Source organism: Oenanthe melanoleuca, chromosome Z (genome assembly GCF_029582105.1).
Source record: "Oenanthe melanoleuca isolate GR-GAL-2019-014 chromosome Z, OMel1.0, whole genome shotgun sequence".
Classification (NCBI taxonomy): Eukaryota; Metazoa; Chordata; class Aves; order Passeriformes; family Muscicapidae; genus Oenanthe; species Oenanthe melanoleuca.
In genome coordinates, this window is record NC_079362.1 from 67,717,565 (window position 1) to 67,735,096 (window position 17,532).

The 17,532-nt window shown below is 52.0% G+C and overlaps 1 protein-coding gene across 3 annotated transcripts; it reads left to right on the forward strand.

Annotated features, from left to right (window-relative positions):
- The first annotated feature begins 11 nt into the window (after window positions 1-11).
- Window positions 12-16,984, forward strand: PIGO (phosphatidylinositol glycan anchor biosynthesis class O). Of its 3 annotated transcripts, none has more exons than XM_056514120.1 (11): window positions 12-75; window positions 661-1,154; window positions 3,020-3,163; window positions 4,234-4,357; window positions 5,415-5,574; window positions 6,722-6,895; window positions 8,692-10,261; window positions 10,774-10,977; window positions 11,250-11,452; window positions 12,229-12,299; window positions 12,875-16,984. In XM_056514120.1, the coding sequence occupies exons 2-11, from the start codon at window positions 662-664 to the stop codon at window positions 12,993-12,995; spliced, it is 3,264 nt and encodes a 1,087-aa protein (XP_056370095.1). In that variant the 5' UTR covers window positions 12-75; window position 661; the 3' UTR covers window positions 12,996-16,984. The 3 variants fall into 3 exon arrangements, with proteins under 3 accessions (XP_056370095.1, XP_056370096.1, XP_056370098.1); XM_056514121.1 differs by having other exon boundaries at window positions 10,846-10,977; XM_056514123.1 differs by lacking the exons at window positions 12,229-12,299; window positions 12,875-16,984 and having other exon boundaries at window positions 11,246-11,373.
- Window positions 16,985-17,532: the final 548 nt, after the last annotated feature.

The window sequence follows — 17,532 nt, forward strand, 5'->3', positions numbered from 1 at the left end:
TCCCCGCGGTGCCGCTTTAGCGCGGCTGGCGCCACGAGCGGCGCTTCCGGGAGCGACGGGCGCCGGGAGCCGCAGGTGGGACGGGACGGGAGCGGGGTGAGGGGGGCTGGAGGAGAGCGTAGGGCGCAGGGACACAAGAGTGGCGCGGGGGCGAAGTGGCGGACCGGGAGTCGGGGTGCAGGAGAGGAGCTGCGGGTGTGTGAAGGGAGGTGGGGGTACGGGGGAAGGGCTGGGGGTGTGTGAAGGGAGATGGGGGTGTGTGAAGGGAGGTGAGGGTACCGGGAAAGGCTGGGGCTGTGTGAAGGGAGGTGGGGGTGTGTGAAGGGAGATGCGGGTACTGGGAAGGGCTGGGGATGTGTGAAGGGAGGTGGGGGTGTGTGAAGGGAGATGGGGGTACTGGGAAGGGCTGGGGATGTGTGAAGGGAGGTGAGAAGGCGCTGGGCAGTGCTGGGCATTCGGGAGGGAGCAGGGCTCGGCTCCCGTTCGGGACGGGGTACAAGGAGTTGCCAGGACACGGAGTGCGACCAGGTAAAGTCAGGCCAGGCTGATGGGGGTTACTGCGGGTGTCAGAGGTGTTGCGCCACAGGTGGGTGCTGGTAGGGAGTAGTACTTGCCCAGGCAGAGCCGCCGGGGGTTGAGCCTGCCTGTCCTTCCCTCTAGGATGCAGCGGTGGCCAGTGGTGCTTTTCCTGGCCTGGGTTTGCTTTCTCTTTTTTGCTGGTATCGGGCTCTTCATGAGCGGCTTCCTGCTCACCCGGATCGAGCTTGCCAGCAGCAGTTCCTGCTCAGACCCGCTCGTGCCTCCACCCTGGGAGAGGCAGAGCCTCCCACCAGGCTCCTGCTGGGCTCCCCAACGCTTCTCCAAGGCCGTGCTCGTCATTATTGACGCCCTTCATTTTGAGTTTGCCCACTTTGACCCTGCCAAGGCCAGCCCTCTGCCCTACGAGAACAAGCTGGGTGTCCTGCACCAGCTGGCCACCTCCCAGCCCCGCCATGCCCGGCTCTACCGCTTCCGAGCCGACCCCCCCACGGCCACCATGCAGCGCATCAAGGGCCTCACCACCGGCTCGCTGCCCACCTTCATCGACGTGGGCAGCAACTTCGCCTCCTACGCCATCCAGGAGGACAATCTGCTGGCACAGCTGGTCCAGAACGGTGAGTTCCTGGCCTTTGGCTCAGCCAGGGGAGTTTCAGGCTAGATATTAAAAAAACCCCACGTTTTTCCACAGACATGGGAATAGGTTGCCCAGGGAAATGGTGGAGTCACCATCCCTGGAGGTGCTTAAGAGGCTTCCAGATCTCATGCTGGGTGGTGTGGTTTAGTGTTTATAGTAGTGGGTGGATGATTTAATTGAATACTTTTGAAGGTCTCTTTCAACCTTGATGATCCTGTTACTGAGGCTGTTGTAGCAGCCTTCCAGTACCTGAAGGGGGCCTACAGAGAAGCTGGAAATGAATTCTTTGCCAGGAACCATAGTGATAGAATGAGGACCAATGGAAGATTGTCAGAGGAGAAGTTGACATTAGAGATTAGGAAGAAATTATTCACTATGATGGTGGTGAGACACTGAAACAGGATCCCAGGGAGGCTGTGGATGCCCCATCCCTGGCAGTATTTAAAGCCAGGCTGAATAAAGCCTTGAGCAACCTGATCTAGTGGGAAGTGTCCCTGCCCATGGGAAGGGAATTGGAACTGGATGATCTTTAAGGTCCCTTCCAACCTCTTAACATTCCATGACTCTGTGTGGGCAGGGCAGCAGCTCACTGGGACTGGGCACATGCAAACCTCTGCTCAGTTTAACCTGTATTCAAAACTTTGATTACTTTCTCCCTGGGAAGGGCACTGCTTACAACAGATCCAGCCTGTGAGCTAATTCTTTTCCTCTGCTTAGCAACAGTTACCTAAGGCAGGATTGTCATGCAGGCAGGGCATCTTCAGCTTGGGTTGGGGTGAGAAGTAGCTGTGACCATGACTTTGTCTTCATCTTCTTCTTCAAAGATGGTGAGAAAGTGGGTGAAAGTGGCTGCACTGATGGTGTTTGTCCCAAGGTCACCCGCAGGAATGCCTGCAGGAAGCCAAGGGCAGCACATGACAGGGGAGGAGCCCTGTGTGCCAGGTGGTGCCAGGTGGTGCCAGCTGTGCTGTGGGGGTGTCCCTCAGGCAGACAACTTGCCTGGACTGCTGCCTGCAGCTGTGAGGCAGCAACCTCATCCCATTTTCATTGTAGTTTGGTGCTGCTGGGGAATGTTTGGTGCAGCTGTAAAGGGCTTTTTATGATGGGATAATGGAGTAGAGGGAAGAGGACAGGCCACAGTGGTTTGTTTCCCAGGGAGACTTCCTCCAGGGCTCAGAGTGGGCTAATGACTATAATGACTATATGATTTTGTGTGAGCAAGGTGGGCAACTTCAGTAAATCACCTGAGGCAAAATACACCAGTAAATCCTGTGCCACAGTGGTGGTCTCAGAGAAAAGGGTTCCTGCTTCCAGGCTAAAGAGGCTCTCTGGAAACACAGCTGGCTGATGGCAGGCAGGGCAAGGAGAGCAAAGGCAGAGGGAAGCATCAGTGCTTTTGCCTTCTCTTTTCCAAGTCTGGAACACCATCACCATTGTGGGCTCAGGACTCACATCTTTTACTCCATCACCTGCTGCCTTGCATTTTGCAGTGGGGTCACAGGCCTCAAGTGAGGCTTTGTCTGCTTCATGCTGCACTATGTACCCACCTGTGTTGTGGTGGCCCAAGAGTCTTTCTGCAGGGGTGACAGGTCAGCAATAAGTCCTGAGGTTATGAAATGGGTTTGGTGTGGGGGACACTCATGGGCTTAGAGATACTTGTGGGCTGGTCCTGCCCGGTATTCAAAGTCAGATGGTCTTTTTTTAGTAAAAACTTAAGTTTTGAGTGTGGTTGGAGAGGAGCCATTGCTCCTGACTTGGGTCTGCCCAGGTTTTTTTGGATTGTTGTGGTAAGAGCACGACTCAGGAGGGCCTCATCTCTCATTGGTTCCTTTTTCTCTGGCTCAGGAAGGAGAGTGGTCTTCATGGGTGATGACACATGGGAAGGACTCTTCCCAAAGAAGTTTTTCCGCTCGTATTTCTTCCCTTCTTTTAATGTGAAGGATCTTCACACTGTGGATGATGGGATCCTGCAGCATCTGTATCCAACTGGTAAGTAGTTGTTTCACCAGGGTGTGGATAAGCTTTGGCCTAATGTGGGAATCGTACTGCAAATTCGAGGTAGGGCTGAAGGATTTTTTCTGCTACAAGGCAGCACTGGGCAGTTGCACACTGCTTCCCAAAGATTACAGTGCTTTAGCTGAATTTCCAGAGATAAGCCAGTTCCTGAAATCCACAGACCATTTCTGTTGCTTTCCTCTGTCTGGGACAGAATTCAGCTTTTTGGGATGAGGTTAGACTTACATCTGTCTTACAAAATACATTGGTGGGATGGGCGTGGAGGAACAGCTTAACTTTGACATGTGACTGCCTAGGCAGGCACACAATGCTCTGGGGAAAACACAAGTTGGGAGGCTGAGACAGAGCACTGCTCTCAGCAAAGCATTAGCGCTTCCTGGTCGTGGGAAGAAGATGAAGCATGAAATTGGTTTGTGAATTTTAGGTGATTTCCACCTCCCTGCAGTCCTAGGACCAAGGGAAATGCTCTTTCATTTTTCTGTGTATGAATCTAAGCAAATCAGGAGTGTAGTGGCCTTTCACAGGTAAGTCTGTATGCCCTGTGTGCATTCATCATTTAACTTCAAATACGTTGTCAAGGCACTGAAGCAGAGGGTAACTTTCAACTATAGACTGTGTTGGTGTGATATGCCCAATCCTGGGTGGGGTGTAGAAGGGCATATTGATGGTCCAACCTAAAATATCTCCAGGGAAGGATGGGAGTTCTGGGTTCTCTTTTTTCTGAGTATATCTTTGTTTTAGCTCAGTCTGTGGCAGTTTGAGATGGGTGACATTGTACTGTTCCCCTCCTGAGGAATGGAGAGAAAAAAACAGGGATCCTGGGATGTTGGCCAAGTTTTGAGGTCACTGTCCATTGCACCCAGGAACTTCTGGCCAAGAGTATGTTGCACTTAAAACCTGCATCAATTTCCTCGAGAGCTGGCAGTGACAGTGGCAGGAGGGCAAGAAACAGCAGTATCCAGAGGCAACTAGGAAATTCTGGCAGAGGGCTCCTGATTTAGAATTCCAGGCTGGTGCGTGATAAGTGTGGTTTTGTTCTGCAGTGGACAGTGGTGAATGGGATGTGCTGATTGCTCACTTTCTCGGCGTGGACCACTGTGGGCACAAACACGGACCCGACCATCCCGAGATGGCAAAGAAGCTGACCCAGATGAATGAGATGCTCAGGTGATTAGTGTGGTGCTGAAGGGCTGCTAGCTGGCCTCTTCCTTCAGCCAGACTGGTGGGATCTTCCCAGGGAATTGACAGATGCAGGGGCAACAGGGAATGCTTACTGAGCCTGTTAACATGGAAAACAGCTTTGAGCAGCAGCAGCTGGAAGCTCAGCTATGCAAGTATTTCTTGCATAGATGAGTGTTGAGAGATGTGGTTTCATAAGTAAGCCTGCCTTCACGTCTTGATTCTCTACCAAACCATGGTAGTGTAGCTGGAGCACAGCTGAGCCTCACTCTTTCCGTGGAGGTGGATCTTTTAACATGGAGATTGCCCCACTGAGGTCTGGCTAACATTTGAAAAGCAGATGGAGAATCCTGGCTAGGGAATGAGTGCTGCTGCATCTACCACACAGAACCATGAGCTGTATCTTTGAGTTAGAGGGCAGGATGGGATCCAGAAATTTCAGTTATGCAGATGTGTCTCAACCTAAAATGCTGCAACTTTTGATTCTACTTCTAAGAATAAATTATTCTACTTTGAAGACTACTTTAAGTTTTGCTTCTAGAAGGAGTTGGTAACTTGCCCTGCTGTATCTGAGAGCACAGCATATACGGTGTCACACCTACTGCATCCTTCAGGAATTAATCCCTGCTTTTTTCCTTTGAAGTGGGAGATGGCTCACATAACATGATACATGACCCAAATAGAAGCAGTCTAAAATTTTGTTTTTGTCAGGAGCCTTTCTTCTGAATTGCAATTTGTCAAGATCCGTAAAGGCGCTGTTCACTGAGAACCCAAGCAACAGTGGTCCACTCTGTCTTAGTGCTCTGAATTTTCAGAACTTAAAAGCAACTGAAATTTCTCTGCATTTCAGGTTTTAACGCAACAATTCAAAATACACTGATCCCTGGCTTGTTACAGTTCTGCATCAGCATTTATTTTTGCTCATATCCTTTAGTAGGCTTCACCTCTATAGTGCAGGCAGGCTTGCTGGGGAGATGTCCTCTTCCACCTAGACCAGTGAAGCCCTTGCCCAGGGAGGAGCTGACCTTCCTTATCTCGGTGACAGGTCCTTGGTGGATCACCTGGGGAATGACACTCTTCTTCTGGTGGCTGGGGACCATGGCATGACAGAAACTGGAGACCATGGTGGCGACAGCGAGAAGGAAGTCAATGCAGCACTGTTTGTGTACAGCAGGACACCCCTGTTTGGCAGTGGCCCTCCAGAGGTGAGAGGTGATTCTTAGCTATCACTGCCTGAGTTGGTGCCTGAAAACTGCATCCTGGAATTACAGAGTAACAGTTTGACTGGGATTTTTCAGACTGAGAGGAATGGAGAGTCTGTCATAGAATCATGGAATAAGCTGAGTTGGAAGGGATGCATTAAGATCATCAAGTCTAACTCCTGGCCCTGCACAGGACACCCCAAGGGTCACACCGTGTTCCTAAGAGCTTTGTCCAAACACATCTTGAACTCTGAGAGGCTTGGTGCTGTGACCACTTCCCTGGGGAGCCTGTTCCAGTGCCCAACCATCCCCTGGGTGAAGAACCTTTTCCCACTATCCAACCTAAATCTCTCCTGACACACCTTCACACCATTCCCTCAGGTCCTGTCACTGGTTATCACAGGGAAGAGATCAGTGCCTGACCCTTTTCTTCACCTGGTTAGGATGCTGAAGACCACCAGGAGATCTCCCCTCTGTCTCCTCCCAGCTGAACAGACCAAATGTCTTCAGCCACCCCTCACACGGCTGCCCCTCCAGACCCTTCATCAACCTCCTGGCTGTCATTTGGATGCTTCCAACTAGCTTAACACCTTATATTGTGGTGCCTAAAACTGGCCCCAGCACTTGAGGCCACCCCAGTGCAGAGCAGAGCCGGACAATCCCATCCCTTCTCCAGCTGGCTATGCTGTCCCTGATGCCCCCAGGACAGGGATGTCCCTTCAGACCAGGGCTGAGTCACATTCAACTTTTCATCAACCACTACCTCCAGGTCTCTTTCCATATTGCTGCTTTCCAGCCTTTTCACCTTGATTGAGAGGAGTGGGGGGATCTGTCACCTTGTGTCAAGGGAACAGTGGAAGGGCTGACACAGAATGCAGAGGACTGAAGTGTTTGGAATGCATGTTCATGTCACTACAGCTATGGGGTGTGCTTGTGTGGGGCCACATGAGCTGACAACTAGTGCCTTCCCCATCAACCTGCAGTTCCCAGCAGGCATGCCTGTCACCACAGAATCCTTGGGAGAACAAAGCTTTGCCTCTGCCTGGATTCACCTTTGAACAGGATGTCTTCCTCACTGTCCTCTCACATGAGTGAAAAGCTGCATTGCTGTGTTCTCTCTGAATTTCTGTTTCCTCCCTTGTCTCTCCAGGAGCCTGAGACCATTCCCCAAGTGAACCTGGTGCCCACTGTGGCCCTGCTGCTGGGGGTGCCCATCCCCTACAGTAATATTGGAGAGGTGATGGCCGAGCTGTTCGCTGGGGATGGTGATGCTGTATCTGCAGCCTTGCAGCAGCTCTCAGTCTATCACATCAATGCCAAGCAGGTACGGCCTGTGGTAGGCCTCCCATTGAACTAGAGTGGGGAAGGAATGGATTTTTAAGCACAAACATCTTCTGTTAGGTGGAGGTGAGATGGTGATATGCTGTTATTTTCCTTTGAAGCATTACATCCTTACAGTGAGACAACCTCATTTTTCCTAAACAGAAAGGAAAACCGCCTGTTTAGTGCTGTGGTATGGAAAATACTGTCTGGGAAGGTGGAGGATGGTTGGACCCAGATGGTCAGAAATGGATTAGGTAATAGGAGATGCTGGTTCCTCAAGTCTAAAGATAAGCAGAGCCAAGTGTAGTGATTTGAAGTAAAAGGGGAGATTTTGATGCTGCTTCAGTTTTTAAAGAGAAACAATGTTAACAAATAAACTGTTCTAGATATGTGAAAGAATGAAAGTCCAAATTTAAAAAAATTACCATGTAACAGGTAATACTAAAGTAGGATACTGAAGAAGCAATTTACACAAAGTGCAACAAAATACAGAACCCCAGGAGCGGATTGACAAATTTGAATGAGAGTCTCTACACCAGGTATAAAAGACACCTTGGCAGTGGAGCAGGTTAAGTGCAAGCCTGTCTGGTGTCAGGGCCATCTGTTGTGGCTCTGGTCATGCTACAGAGCCAGATTAGCCACAGGCATTGCAAAGCATGTATCTCGGCTAAGGGCCAGTCTGCCTTTGAGGGACTCTGGATTGCTGGGAACATAGGAATGACTCCTCCAGTGCCCAGCCAGCTCCTTGGAGTGCCAGTTGGACACCACTGGTACAAGCCAGTGAGGAGGTGGAGAGAATGATTGCTGATGGGAAGACAGAAATATTCAGCTCTGTAATTATAGAGAAGCAGAGTGCTTTGAGATTTAAAGATCATACTGTATGTTAGTGTCCATTAATCACTGAGGATATCAATCATCATTTGTTAGGAATTAGCATTATCAAGTTGTGCCTGTTTAAATATTTGCACTCATTGTTTGAGGAGGTTTCTGGCTCCATAACGGTGGTGTTGAAGAAGCCGTGGCTTCTTCCCCTCCAGGGAGGCCTGTGAGAGAGCCAGTGCCTGGGTCTGCCTTCCTTGGGCAGGGGCAAACTGATGCTGACTGTGCTCTGAGGCAAGTGGAAGGTGTGTGAAGTTACAGGTACATTTCAGGACTGGAGAAGACCTACACTGCTAAGCAAATGGATGTGTGTGCCAGTGCTCTGCCCTGCTAATGCCCCTGTAATACTTCTTCTATGACTTTGGGATTGTAGCTGCTCTGTTCATGTCCTCTTGAAGTGAAAAGCAAAAATAATGAGCTTTCCTTAAGCTATGGTGCAGTGTATTAATGTGTTAGTATTGAAGAAAGGGAAGCAGTTTGCTTTCATCCACTATAAATTTTTTAATGTATTTTTCCTCAGACAAAACCACGAAGCACAACATGGGGTGCAGATTAACAAATCAGTAAGAGTAATGGCTTGACCTTCTGGAGAACATTTGCCTTATTGCAAAGACTCTATTATATGGCCCTTAGTGATGCACAGTATTAGCAGAGGTGTAGCTGCAGGAATCATTTTGTCTGTCTTTATGGATGCATCACTTGAGAGGGATGTTGGTTTGGCAGAGAGATTGAGTTTCCTGAGGGTGACGTCCTGGATTTGTGTGACCAGCCCTGGGTGGTGTGGCTGGGAGCAGGTCTGCCCTGGCAGGGTTTTGTAAATTGGGGTTGTTTCTATTATGGAGGGGCAGTGTGAAGCAGTGAATCCCATTCCCGGTTTTCTCAGTGCTGCTGTCTGATCCTATGTCTTCTCTCCTGTAGGTGGATCGCTTCCTGCAGTCCTACTCGCTGGTGGCACAGGACCTGCCAGCAGAGCAGCTTCAGCACCTGCAGGAGCTCTTCTCCAGTGCTGTGGAAGAGCACACGCAGCTCCTGACCCAGGTGCAGGGGATGACGGTGCCTCCGGAGCTCGAGCCGAGGCTGGGAAGCCTCATCAGTCGCTTCCAGCACTACTTGCGGGAGGCACGGGCTGTGTGCACCCAGTCCTGGGCCCGCTTCCACCCCCTGCGTATGGTGGGGGGCTGCATCCTGATTGCTTCTTCCTGCTTGCTCTGCTACATGGCCTCAGAGCTGGCCACATCCTCACAATCTTTCTGTCGCAGCTGCCTCCTCTACCCGCTCTTCTGGGGCCCTGTGGGGGCTGCTCTGCTATGGCTGGTTCACGTTTTCACCCAGGAGGGGCTGGATCTGCTCCTGGTGTCGTCGTGGGCAGCCGCTGCTTCTCAGCTGGGTTTTTTCTGGCACTGGTGGGGCCAGCATCTCAAGAGAGCCCGTTTGACAGGCAGCCAGCCACCCTTGGCCAGTGGTGGCCTGAGGCAGAGGCTGCACGCGTGGCTGGGGCTGGCCTTCCCCATGGGCATTCTGTTCTTCCGCTGTGGAGCTATGTTCTCCGACAGCTTTGTTGTGGCCGAGGCACGGGTGGCCCCGTTCCTGCTGGCCTCGCTGGTGATGTTGCTAGTAGGGAAGCTCCACTGGGATGGTCGCCTGACTGTGCCAGAAGGTCCCAAGCAGCAGCTCCTTGGCTTTTCTTCTTACCGGAGAGAAATCTGGTACCTGCTGTGCCTCGTGGCCATGTTCCTGGTCTGCGTGCGCCTCTCCAGCTTCTTCCACCAGTGCCGCGAAGAAATCCCTCAGTGCCGGCCCTCTCTTTTCCTCTCTCCGCTTGCTAGCCTGAAAAACACACGGGCCAAGAACCTCTTCTACCTCCTGTGCGTGGCCTTACTGGCAGGGCTGGTGTATGCAGTGCAGAGCTGGCTAAGGCACTACGGCAACTTGAACAGCTCGGGCCCCCTCGTGCTCTTCGTGCGCTGGGGTTTCCCACTGGTGGTCCTCTGCATTGCCTGCTACTGGGCTGTTGCCTCCAGTGCTGATGACTCTCTTGGCAAGCTGCAGGAGCTGGTGCAGGTTGCAGTTGTTGTCTTTCCCAGGGCTGTCTATGGACTAGCATCTGTAGGATTGCTGCTCCTGCTGTGCAATCCCATGACGGTGTTTGCAAAGGACACACGGGAGTCGGCAGGATCCATTGTCACTCCCTACCTGGGGGTCCCTGGCTCTGAAGTCGACTTCCTCCACGTCATCCCTCAGATCTACAAGAGGATGCAGGAGTCTCAGAAGAGCCGGCTGGAGCGGGGCAGCTGCAGGGCCACTGTTGCAGCATATGGGCTGGGCAGCGTGTACTCGGCAGCCCTGGTCATAGCCCTCACCCTCCTGGGTTTCCTCTTGATGCTTCTGCACAGTGAGCGGCTGAGCTTTGCCTTCCTGCTCCTCTTCGTGGAGGCCTTTGTGCTGCTGCACATCCACACATGTGCCAGAGGCCTTGCCGGAGATGCTGGTGAGTCTGGGCTCAGGAGAGCAACCACTGGGTGTGTGACCTGGGCCTCACCTGCAGTGACCTTGCCTTAATTCCAGTGGGAGAAGCAGGATCTAGTTTCTAGTTGGGAAATACTGGTGCACTAATCTTCAGAATAGTCTTGGCTTTTCTAGCGCTGATAAAATCCTCTAGAGGAAGAAAGATTCTTGCAGCAGGGATGTGAACGTGGAAGGAGGAGGAGTGTCTTGGGTCAGGGAAAGGAGCTCTCTTCTTCCCAGGGTGTGAGCAGTCACCAAACCCCACTGGTGCTGACAGAGTGCAGTTGCAAGGCTACTGGCACCAGCAAAAGGAATGCTGGCCCCTTGCTGTATCTTTGGGGGGAGCTGGGCTGTTTGCTGTCTCTTAAAAGAGCCAGCATGGAAAGGGAACCTGGGAAAAAAGGTCACTAGGTTTTTTTTGACCATGGACCTGTCTTGTTCTTTGATACTGATATTCCCAACCCCTGCCTCTGTTTTTGTCTTTTATTTTCTCAGAGCTGTTTTCAGTGCCGTGGTATGCAGTCATCTCCTGGCTCCTGGCTGCTTCACAGTTCTTCTATTCCACAGGCCACCAGCCTATCTTTCCAGCCATCCACTGGAATGCTGCCTTTGTTGGCTTCCACCTTGATCACAGCACAAACCTGCTGCCTGCTGTCCTGGTGGGCGCCAATACCTTTGCCTCCCATATCCTCTTTGCAGGTAAATCAATTTCTTCCTGGGCTTTGGAGCCTAAGCAGACACAACTCACTGTAGTGCCTTGCCTGGGGCTCTGCAGCTTGAGCACGAGGTAGTAAAGGCTCCAGCACTCACTGGAGCAACAGCATCCTTGCTGTTCCCCTTGTGGGACCGCAGCAGCCTGGCCTGGAGCTGGGGTATGTGCTTCCTGCACATCCAGGGCAGGATGGCAGAGCCTAGGCTGCTCCTCACCTCCTGGGCTCCAGTAACTTCATGTGCCTTTGTCCTTGAGGTAGTTGGCTGCCCGCTGCTCCTGCTGTGGCCTTTTGTGTGTGAGATGTCCAGCTCCCAGAGGAAGAAGCCCAAGAAGGAGTCCCGGGAGGAGCTGCAGGAGGTGGAGGAGCGCATGATGGAAATGAGGCTGCGGGAGTCTCCAGAGCAGTTCTCCACCGCTCTGTTGCGGCTGGGATTGAAGTACCTCTTTGTCCTTGGGGCACAGGTATGGGCAGAGGCACGGTGGCTGTGGGAAAGGCTGTCTAGGAAGAAATTGGTGTGCTGTGATAATTGGGGCACTCTGATGAGAGAAAGGGGTCAGCCATGACACAGACAGGCCCAGTGGTGGAGTGTCTGTTTGCAGGTGGAAGAGCAGGTCCCTTCTCAGCCATGCAATTTGCTCTGTGCTTTGAGAAGGGCTCCAGCATGGAAGCTACTATACAGAATAGGATGCTTTTCATACCCACATGTATGAGTGTGAAAGTCTGCTCAGGAGCTGTGGCTGCTGTAATCCTACTGTCTGTCCTCCTTTGCATTCCTGTCTCACACCAGTTCTAGTATTCATATGTGCTGTGATGATACAGGGAACTAAACACAAGAAATTTTAATCCTGTGAAACAAGTGAATGTATCTTCAAATCATTCTCCTGTGTTGTCAGATCAGAGATAGTGCAAGGGGAGGGGCAAGCCCTGCAGCAGGAGAGCAGCAGTGGGCTGCTCTCAGTGAAATAGTAGGTCAGGTTAGCCACAGTGTGAATCCTCCCCTGTGCTGCCCCAGCCTGGACCCACAAGGGCCTGCATGTAGCCCAAGCTGCTTGTGTTTCCTAACTTGAGGGCATCTTGGAAGGGAGTCCTCTTTAACTTCAGGTTGCTCATTCCTGGTGTGTGATGTGCCGGTCTGTCAGGCATGTGCAGTTTAGTACCACCTTCAGATGTGAACCTAGTTGCCCAGGAGATCTCTCCAAAGTAATTTTTAACTTGTTTTTCCTGATCTTTTCCACAGCTTCTGGCCTGTGTTTGTGCAGCTATGATCCTCAGGAGACACCTCATGGTTTGGAAGGTCTTTGCCCCAAAGTAAGTCCCAGGAGTTGCTCTGATGCTGGGTTAAGACTCATACACTTGACACTTTGACTAGAGTTCACAGACAGTAATGTTGGAAGAGATCTTCTGACTCATTGCCTACTAGTGATAGTAGGAATGTCCCTAACTAGTTCCTGCTCGAAATTCAGAAGCTAGACTTGAGCTAGAGCCTAGAAGTTTCTCCTCATTTTATTTTCCAAGGACACACAGGGCTCACCTGGAAGCTGAAAATGTTCAGAGAGCCAAAGGATACCAGACCAGAAGGGATAAACCCAGAAATGCTGAATCAGCAAGCCTTTGAACTAGTCGGTGCAAAGGGCAGCCTCAGCCTCTGAGGGATTCACAATCCCTCCTGAATCAGTAGGTCCTGAGTGGCCTCTAAACTAGACGAGTCCTTGGCTTACAGGTTTCAGGCAGCAGCTTCTGGGGAGTACATGTAATTTAGGTTTTAGGATGTGGGATGCTACCAGCCTCTCATTGTCAGGAAAATCAGTCAGCTGGAGGGTAACAGCCTGTCTTTGTAGTCATGCTAGCTGTCATATCCTTAACTGCATCTGTTGTGCCTGCAGGTTCCTCTTTGAGTCGCTGGGCTTTGTGGTAAGCAGCATCTGCCTCTTGCTGGGGATCTCCCTGGTGATGCGTGTGGACTGTGCCGTCAGCACCTGGTTCAGCCAGCTTCGCCTGAGGTAGCCTGGAGACGTGAGGAGCCTGACCTGCTCGTCGGCCCAGGCTGTGGTTGCCTCCTGGCCTCTCTCGGGCTGGGAGGGACACACGAGCCGCCAGCAAACAGTGCCTGCCGACAGCAGTCAGGGGTTGTCCCCAGCTCCCTGCCGCTGTGCTGAACTAAAGGACTGGAGCCAACTGTTCCTGGCTCAGGGGATGGTGTTTCTCAGCAGGGGAGGCCAGAGCTCTCGCTGGGCCTTTGCTGGCAGCAGGAGGGCTCTGCTGCAGGAGCCCAAGAAGCCAGAGTCCTGAAGTGCTCCTCTGGAGAAACACCAATGGGGTCTTGCTGCTACTTTTCTGACACCTGCCACAATGTGCAGCTGGTAGGCTTCAGCAGCCAGCAAGGTGTCACCTTGACTGTGCAAAGACTTCACAGGTTGGGGCCTGCTGAGGAGGGCAGGGTTGGAAGAGGAGGGAATGTCCCACAGCCACCACTTGTTTTCATGTGCTCAGTTTTCACACTGGAATCACACTGCACATGGTTCCATGCTGATGGTTCCTGGAGCCTCGGTGGCAGCTACTCCTGTGTAAAGCCAGTCAGTTGCTCTGTAGTGGGGCTTCTCTTGCCCTACACTCCCACTTCCATGGTTCCCTTCAGCCCTGGGAAGTGCAGTGGGGAGCACTCTGGGCTGCCTTGTACAACAGGCTTGGCTTGGGCCAGTTGTAGCAAGGACAGCTGTGTGCATGATCCAGAAATTACCCACTTTGTTCTTAACCTGTTAGGGTCCCTGTGGGGTGGGTGATAGCAACCAAGGCTCTTGATTTCTTCCTGGGTGTGTGCTGCTGCATGCTGGCTGTTGACTGAACAGTTAAGATGCCAGGAGGATGTAGTGACAGAATATGGGCTAACACCATACTGGGCCTGGCCAGTAGGGAAGGGGAGCCTTGAGAAGTTGTCCCAGCTGCAGGAGTAACCTTGGTGTGAGCTCCAGAGCCACTTGAAAGGCTGGAGCAGTCACCAGTTGTTTTGGGAAGTGGTTTAACTTACTGGTGTCAGTGTGTGTGCTGGGTGCTATGGACCAGGTGCAGTCAATCACATCCATGATTCTGTGTTTGGGGCTTGTCTCCCTCTTGGCCTTGGCATTCTCTGTGAGACTTCATGCCACAAGTAAGCTATGCCAAACATGCCCTTGACTGCTCACAGTCAGGAGACATGGTGTTTTTTTCTTTATGGGCACAGATGGAGGGTGGTGACCATGGTGCCTGGCCACATCCCAGCTCAATTCCTCCTGCAATTTCCATTGGAGCTGGGATCCCTTACTACCCTCAACCACTGTGTGGCATTACTTGGTGCTATGAAACCTTTTGTCTCCTTCCTCTCTGAAAAGAGACAAGGACTGCTTGCCTGGGATTTCTGCAATGCTATTTGCCCAATCCCATTAATTTTTAACTCATGCACCATGACTGCCCCTGTTGAAGTTCCTTACTGCAGACTGTTAGCATAACTCCAGGCTCTTCCTCTCCTCTGCCCTGCAGAGTCCCAAGGAAAATCTCTCTCATTATTTCATTTCTTGCTGTTTTTCCCAAGTGCCCAGTTGCTGTGGCTCTTGAGGGCAGGTGGAATTTTGTATTTTGCCCCTGCAAAATGCCTGCTCAGGTGTTCATATGCAATTCCAGGGAGGATTAAACTGTTCTAATACTAGATTTCCATTGCCTGACCTGCTCCTGATTAGCTGGCTGTGCTCTGCTACCTCAGCCTGTCATGTCCTCTGCTCTGTGGTCCTGCTCAGATTCACCTGACACAACTAGGGTCTGGTTTTTAGCTGGCATCACACCCTGGCCTGCCTCACTGCCTGAATGCACAACACCAGGGCTAGGACAAGGAAGGGGTAGTGCAAACAATGAGGGAAGCTGGAAGCTACAGGAGTGCATCAGCCCGCAATTAAAATGGGCTTAGGCAGTCACAGCCTTAAAAATAGGTTATTTGCTGAAAGCTGACTCCCTGGTGGCTGTATGCTTCTGAAGGAATGAGTGGAGCATCAATATGGGGAGGAGGAAGGGGGTGAAGGTGGCAGTTACCCAGTAAGTTTTCATTTGGTGTGAGGTTAATCTGGATAACACATGTTGCTAAACCCCAAGGCTGGACCTCAAATTGGGCTTGTAACCTCATAACCTGTTCAGGAGCTTTCTGCCTGCCTGTACTTGTGCCTGTGGTCACTGGTAGTGTAGGACTGGCCCCTGACGTCCCCACAGCTGCCACCCAGGCCCCTTGGCTTCCATCTCTGGGACTTGTTCCTTTTTTCACTGGTCACTCCAGTGCAGCTGAGCCTTCCCATGCCCACTCTTTGTGGTTGGAGCACTCACACGAGGCTTTGGCATCCTCTCCTCACCCCTCTGCCATGTGTGGGCTCATGGTCTCAGGAGACCAGGAAGAGCAGAGGGAGCAGCAGAGCTGTAGTGTTATCAAAGGACACACTTATCTCACCAGAGACTAAACAAAACTTGCAGTAGAAGAGCTGCAAGTATATCATTGTCACTGCAGAGATGCCACGGAGTACTGGCTGCTCGGACACGGCAGACTGGCTGCTACACCAAAGATTTCAGATTCACGAAGATGAGTTTTCCAAGGGCTGGAGATGCTCTTGCTTCTCTTCACTGACTGTTTCAGTCTTTGTCAGCCTTCCTCAGTTGCTGTCAAGCTGACTGTTTGGCTGCCATTCTTCTGAGCATGCTGGGGATTACAGAGTTAGTGCCAGTCTAGAGCCTGGTGACCTTGGAAGCAAATCATGCTGCTGATGCTATAGCACACAGGGCTATGTTGGCTTAAAACCCCAGGAGGGGGTTGCCTCCTAGTCCAAACCAAGGCTCTTTGGGAATCTGGTGTGCTGGGGAGTGGGTTTTGCCCCACATCTCTCCAAAGAGGTTGTAGGGGCCTGCTTGGCTCTCCTAGATGAGTTATTCCAGGCAGTTTATTTCTGATCCCTGTGTCCCTGGGCTGAGTGTGACAGGGGACAACTGAGTGCTCAGCTGAGCAGTTTTCGTCCTGCACTCCACAATCTTTCTGCACTTTGGGCTTTGCAAATGTTGTGCATGTGTTTCTTGGCAGGGGAGAGCCATTGGGAAACTTCCATGGCTCAGGCTCATGGTGTGTCCCATGGTCCTGGCACAGAACAAAAATTCAGTTGTGTCTCTTTTTCGCTGCCTAGAAAATAATGACCAAAAGCTGCAGCCACTGTGAAGAGGTTGTGAGTGTTGGGAGCACCTGCAGCTCTGGTCCATGGGACTAACACAGCTCCCAAGGGATGGCACTGTTACAGGGAGCCCAGGGCTTGCTCCAGCCCTGTTCCTGCAGCCATTCCTCTGTCCCACCTCTCTGGTTTTCCCTAAACTCTTCTGGCTGCTTTTTTATGCCAAGGCACAGTCCCAGTCTCGGTGTGCATGTCCCCCCCTTCCCCTTGGGAGGCATCAGTGCCAGTGTGAGGGGAGGGAGAGCCCTGCTTTCTCCTCTGATCCCTCATTCAGTGCACCACATGGCTTGGAGCAAGATTGTTGTTTTATTTTTTATTAACCTCTTTGTACCTCAGTCCCTCATTTGGGGGAAAAAAAAGGGGATGGACCCAGTTGTGGAAAGCAACCTGGGAGCTCTGCATGCGGCATGGTGCTACACTTTCCTGGGTATCTACATATCTGGCTGTCAATGCTTTCATTCACATCCAGGAGCTACACCTGGAAGGTGGAAACCATGCTCAACTCTCTGCTGGGAAGCAGAGCCTTTTTCCTTTCAAAAAACCCTCCAAAACAGGCAAGGTGTCTGTGCTTGTTCACCTGGCACCCTGGGTACGGCACGACCAACCCCGTGAGGCAGGCAGGGAGGCGTTGCTCCGTTGTTAAATTGCATAATTAATTAATTAATCGGGAGTTGGGGGAGGTGTGCATCATTTGCTGTCCGAGGATGGCACGGGGCTCCGGGCAGCTGTGAAAATTGTGTCTGCAAATAAAACGGTGAGAGCCAAGGAGAGCTGTGTGCTGTTTCGTCTCCTTCTTCCATCCCTCTTCCCAGCCTGTCTGGGGTCTCCTTCGTTCGGACCCTCATCGCAATTTCCTCCTGAGGGGAAATGGAGGATTATGCACTGATGTCTTCTCTGTGGAACACAGCAGCAGGATCCGAGGGAACAGCCTGAACTGTGTCAGGGGAGGTTTGGGTTGAACTGGGGTCCAGGACTCTCGAGATTTAGGAAAAGGCACTCTACGAGAGTGGTCGGGCACTGGAACAGGGTAGGGGTCACAGCTACAAGCCTGCCGGAGTTCAAGAAACGTTTGAACAGCGTTTCAAGATGTGGTGTGGTTCTTGGGTTCTGCATGGAGCCAGGGGTTGGACTCGCTGACCTGATGGGTCCCTTCCAGCTCGGGGTATTCCGTAGCTGAGTCTGTGACTGGTGGCTTCGCCTTGCTTCGAGGTTTGTCCCTCCGCGGCCGCCCCCTTCCCGGAGCGCGCCCCTTCGGCGCCGCGCTTCCCTGTTGCCTTGGTGACGGCCGTTCCCGCCAATCGGCGGCGAGGGCGGGA